The sequence below is a fragment of the Aegilops tauschii genome, chromosome 3 (assembly GCF_002575655.3).
Source record: "Aegilops tauschii subsp. strangulata cultivar AL8/78 chromosome 3, Aet v6.0, whole genome shotgun sequence".
In the NCBI taxonomy this organism is placed as follows: Eukaryota; Viridiplantae; Streptophyta; class Magnoliopsida; order Poales; family Poaceae; genus Aegilops; species Aegilops tauschii.
The window spans coordinates 158,734,422-158,739,602 of record NC_053037.3 but is presented as its reverse complement, the minus strand read 5'-3'; the positions used below and the strand labels follow the sequence as shown (position 1 = coordinate 158,739,602).

Below are 5,181 nucleotides of genomic sequence, written 5' to 3'. Positions count from 1 at the left end.
CGGGAGCGGGGGTTTCGTGGTGCGCCCATTGACTCCCCTCCTGCTAACCTTCCTCGAACCTGGAGCGAAACGATTATTCAAAATTAAATCTCATTAAGAAAGAAGATTAGCTAGCCAGGCCATAAAGATCTCGAGAGGCGATTAAGAAAAGGAAAACGGGGGAGATCCGAGTCTGCTGTGCGTGTGGACTCGCGACCCTGTGCCGATCAATCAGGCAGGGCAGCCTCAGGATCGGCACCAGCTCGTTTCTGACTAGTAGTTTTAGGGGGCGTTTGTTTGCAGGGACTCTTTTTTGTAGGATCGACACCAGCTCGTCTCTTAGAGACTTTTTTTATCAAACGGGAGGAACTTTTTACAGCGTGTTTGGTAACGACAGGGAGAGGGCATGGGAGTTTAGCGATGGGAATTTGCCAAGGGATTATACATGGGAAGTTGATTTGAAGTCTCATTTCTCTGTTTGGCATGTGGAGGCAATTAAAGGTGGGAATTTAAGAGATAATTAACTGCCCCTATTTAGTTGGTGGGATTAGGCAGAGAAATAACCAACTTTCAACATGAAAGGCCACCCCTCACCACGTCCCAACCAACAAAACGTTTTTTTTCTCTGTCAATTCCCAATCCCAGGTTAAATTACCAGGGTCCCCCTAGGGAAGATATTTGAATGAGTTGGGCCTCTTAACTCCCCTTCCCCTTCCCTTTTTAATTCCCATGTCCCTGAGTCAATCAAAGGACTTAAAGTGCCACTTACCTTAAACTCCCATTCCCTGTCTTCAACTCCCCCCAACCAAACACGCTGTAGGGACTAAACTAGGCATACTAAATGAAGAAGACTCTCAAGGAGAGTCTTTTTTGGGATTTTTTGGGACTTTTCCAACAATGCTCCTCCATGCATCCATTGGCCCGCCACCCCATGGTGTTGTTTGATTGTTTTTTTATATACTAAGGGCAACATGGTCATTTAATAACCTTTAGAAGGGGACTAGGGACTTTTTAGTCTCTGAAAACAAAGAGGAAGAGACTTTTTAGGGACTAGGGACTTTTTAGTTGGGATTAGAAAAAGTCTTAGGACTTATGAACTAAACAGGGCCTTAGTTTAGACCTGACCTGCTCCGTACCGTTTTTCCCTTTTGTTGGGGCGAGTAATCTAATGGGAGGAACCTTCTGCCCGTGGAAAAACTCCATTCCTCGTGCAGTACGTGCTGACCTCAATATTCTTTCTCAATAGCAAAAGAGAATTGCTCAACAAACGAAAGACAAGAGGCCCCATATGTGTGCACAACAAAAGAGAAGAGAACCCCATTCACATAGTTTTTTTTTTGCAGGAATGTACAAATGGCGAGTCATCGATCGATCGACGGTGAGATCTGGCGCCACGCAGGGTTTGATAGACCATACTATACTAGTCCTAGTAGCAAGCAGCTGGCCTGGTAGCAAATGTTGGCTAAAAGGCTACCCCTAGTAAACATTTCCCATTTTGCGAAAATGTGCGTGTTTAGCCGGCGACGGCGGCCCGCGGTATCAACAACGCGATGTTGAAAATAGTTGGACCGACAGGCGAAGTCGCCATTGCAGACGGAAAAAGGAGACGCAGCGGAGCGGCCCCCGTCGCTTTGCATTGCACGGGGCACGTCCCCGTCGCCCCGCCCATAAATTTCCCGATTTCTTAACGAGCCGGGCTTCTGATCCGTGGAGAAAAGTTGCAAGCCGGGGAGGAAAAGCGCAGACAAGCACGAAAATAACATGGAGCCAAAGCCCAGCCAGCTGCCGTCCGTCTCCGCCTCGCCGGAAAGGGCGATCCGGTCCTCGTGGGCCCCGGATCGGGTCGTCGTCCCTCCCGCCACTCCGGCCGCGCCACGTGGGCCCCCGCACTGACGCAGCGCCTGATGTCAGATCTGGGCCTCCCAGCCAGCTCGCCCTTTTTTATACGCGCCCCGTCCTACCGGGGAGAGACTTCAGACTCCTCCCTCTTTCGGTCTCTACGACACGTTTCTTTCTCTCTCCCTCTCCCTCTCCCCTCGGCTAGCAAGGCGTCTCTCTCTTCTCCAGGGAGGCTCTCGATTTGCATGGACAAGGGCCACCTCGGTGGCGGCGGAGGAGGAGGAGGACTGCTCGCCCTGGACGCCTCGCCGCGGCAGCTCGGCTTCTTGAACTTGCTATCGCCGGCGCCGTTCCACAGGAGCATGGAGGCGGACGACGGCGGTGGTGGCGGCGGCGGCAGGGGGAGGAGGTCCATCGAGGTTGACTTCTTCTCCGACGAGAAGAAGAACATGAAGAAGAGCCGGGCATCGGCCGGTGCCGACGCGGACGACCACAAGGATCAGGCCTCCGCCGCCGGACTCGCCATCAAGAAGGAGGACCTCACCATTAACGTACGTCCGCCACCGCTTCTTCACCCATTCTTCTTCCTTCTTAAATGGCAAGAAGGCACTGCTTGTTTTTCTATATATACGGCGATCTAATACTTACCTTTCGATCCTGCAGCTCCTTCCCGGGAACAACACGAGGAGCGACCGGTCCATGGTGGTCGACGACGACGGGGCGTCCCGGGCCGACGAGGACAGGAACGGCAGGAACACCGGCGAGGTACGTAGTTATCCATGATCTGTCCATAAAATCTCGATCTCGTCGATTAGCGTTGTGGACGGCGAACATGGTGGATCTGGCCGGTGATGTTTGACTCGATGTGTATTAACTCACGCGTGTCGCGTCCTGCAGCTCGCGGCGATGCAGGCCGAGCTGAGCCGCATGAACGAGGAGAACCAGCGGCTGCGAGGGATGTTGACCCAGGTCAACAACAGCTACCATGCGCTGCAGATGCATCTCGTCGCGCTAATGCAGCAAAGGACCCAGATGCCTCCGGTCCAGCCGCAACAACCTCCGACTCAGGAGGTACTATTCTTACTACTCTAAACCTAGCTAGGGATCACTAGTTTGACTTGGCCAAGAAATTTACTGAATCAATTCCTCTTTTTCCGATTTTATTAGGATGGCAAGAACGAGAGTGCCATCGTGCCGAGGCAGTTCCTGGGTCTGGGCCCGTCGGGAGCCAGCGCTGACGTGGCGGAAGAGCCGTCCAACTCGTCCACGGAGGTCGGGAGCCCGCGCCGGTCGTCGTCCAACGGGAACGAGGACCCTGAGCGCGGCGACAACCCTGACGGCCCGTCCACCGCGGGGTGGTTGCCCGGGCGCGGGATGACCCAGCAGCAGCAGCAGCTGGGAGCGGCGGCAAAGGGCCACGACCAGCAAGCGCAGGAGGCCACCATGAGGAAGGCCCGTGTCTCCGTTCGCGCACGTTCCGAAGCCCCGATTGTAAGACTACTTCTTCTTCTTGATCATTTTCTAGTTTTTGCTCGAACGGAGACACGGGCCTTGAGTCCCTTGTGTATGAATCGTGCTGACTTTACCGTACGTGCATGGCTGCAGATCGCCGATGGATGCCAATGGAGGAAGTACGGTCAGAAGATGGCCAAGGGAAACCCTTGCCCACGCGCATACTACCGCTGCACCATGGCCACCGGCTGCCCGGTGCGCAAGCAGGTACTCTTAACTAACTGGCCACGACTGGTTCGCTTCTTGGTCAAAGGTGACGTCCGGAAGTAGCGTATCGGGGACGGGGTGTATGATTGGTCTAACTTTTTTCTTTATGCGTGATGCCATTGACTAACAGGTGCAACGATGCGCCGAGGACCGGACCATCCTCATCACCACGTACGAGGGCACGCACAACCACCCGCTCCCGCCGGCCGCCATGGCCATGGCGTCCACCACGTCGGCCGCTGCGTCCATGCTGCTCTCCGGCTCCATGCCCAGCGCCGACGGCGCGGGGCTCATGAGCTCCAACTTCCTCGCGCGCACCGTGCTGCCGTGCTCGTCCAGCATGGCCACCATCTCGGCGTCCGCGCCGTTCCCGACGGTCACGCTCGACCTCACCCACGCGCCGCCCGGAGCGCCCAACGCCATGCCGCTAAACGTCGCCCGACCGCATGCACCAGGGCAGTTCCATGTTCCGATGCCCGGCGGTGGGATGGCCCCGGCCTTCGCGATGCCGCCGCACATGCTGTACAACCAGTCCAAGTTCTCTGGGCTGCAGATGTCCTCCGACTCGGTGGACGCCGGGCAGTTCGCGCAGCCCAGGCCACCGATGGGCCTGCCAGGCCAGCTGTCCGACACCGTCAGCGCAGCGGCGGCTGCGATCACCGCGGACCCGAACTTCACCGTGGCCCTCGCCGCGGCCATCTCGTCGATCATGGCCGGCCAGCACGCCGCCGGCAACAGCAACGCGAACAACAGCAACAACAACACCAGTAACAACAACGTGATGACGACCAGTAACAACACGACGAGCAACAACACCAACAGCGAGACCCAATGAATGGCCTGGTCAAGTTCGGAAAAGAGTTGAGAAACCAGATAGCTAGGTTGCAAGTTATACACTGATGGTGTTCCATTCTTCTTTGGTCAGGATTAGCTTCTCGAGACGTTCCTTTGGTTTTGATACCAAGCATGATATACGATCACCCATTTTCTTTCGTGATTTTGCGGCGGCAAAAAAAAGTTGTATTGGTTCATTCCTTCCCTTAGTTCTTTTCTCCATCGCCCGCAGCTGTTGATATTTCACTGTAATAATTATAACTATAGTAATAAGTAAAATAATGGCCCCTCGGAGATATTTCTACGGAAAAACTAACGCCGACACGTGTGGGCGTTTGCATATCGCTCACACGCCTCCATCACCACTCATTTTGCCATGTATGAAAAGATGACATCAGCAGAAATCTTTTTGGTTTTCGACTTAAAAATGTTTTATCTCCTAATTAGAAAATCAAATTAAAAATCAGTTTTCACCATTAAATCCATCTAGACGAGATCTTTAAAACTAGACCCCATGTTGATATGTTTCGATGAATTTTTTTTTGCCCAAAAGTTGCCATGATGTTTACAGTGTAGTTGCCATAGTGCTTAAACTAAAGTTGCCATGTGGCAATTTTAGTTTGTAGAGCATGGCAATTTTAGTTTTTTTATGATGGTAATTCCAGTACTTTGACCATAAAAATAAATTTTTTGTATGAACCATGGCAATTTTAAGTGCATGTATCATGTCAATTTTGTTTAATGGTGCATGACAAGTTTAGTTTCTTAATTCTCCGTTTTATAATATGTCAAAATTTACTTTTAAATGTA

General features: G+C 52.8%; 1 protein-coding gene across 1 annotated transcript; it reads left to right on the top strand.

The window, feature by feature from the left end:
• Positions 1-1,945: 1,945 nt before the first annotated feature.
• LOC109771781 (WRKY transcription factor 6) lies at positions 1,946-4,683 on the top strand. Its single transcript, XM_020330482.4, has 6 exons — positions 1,946-2,369; positions 2,482-2,583; positions 2,716-2,889; positions 2,986-3,309; positions 3,424-3,537; positions 3,668-4,683. Exons 1-6 carry the CDS (start codon positions 2,064-2,066, stop codon positions 4,370-4,372), a joined length of 1,725 nt encoding a protein of 574 aa, XP_020186071.1. The 5' UTR covers positions 1,946-2,063; the 3' UTR covers positions 4,373-4,683.
• The last annotated feature ends 498 nt before the right edge of the window (positions 4,684-5,181 follow it).

What these genes read in the sequence shown, in the direction of transcription:
- LOC109771781 (XM_020330482.4), top strand. Translation starts at nt 2,064, where the DNA reads ATGGACAAGGGCCACCTCGGTGGCGGCGGAGGAGGAGGAGGACTGCTC. An exon ending in AGGAGGACCTCACCATTAAC is followed by an intron (nt 2,370 to 2,481) that starts GTACGTCCGCCA and finishes TCGATCCTGCAG; the next exon opens with CTCCTTCCCGGGAACAACAC. An exon ending in GCTGCCCGGTGCGCAAGCAG is followed by an intron (nt 3,538 to 3,667) that starts GTACTCTTAACT and finishes ATTGACTAACAG; the next exon opens with GTGCAACGATGCGCCGAGGA.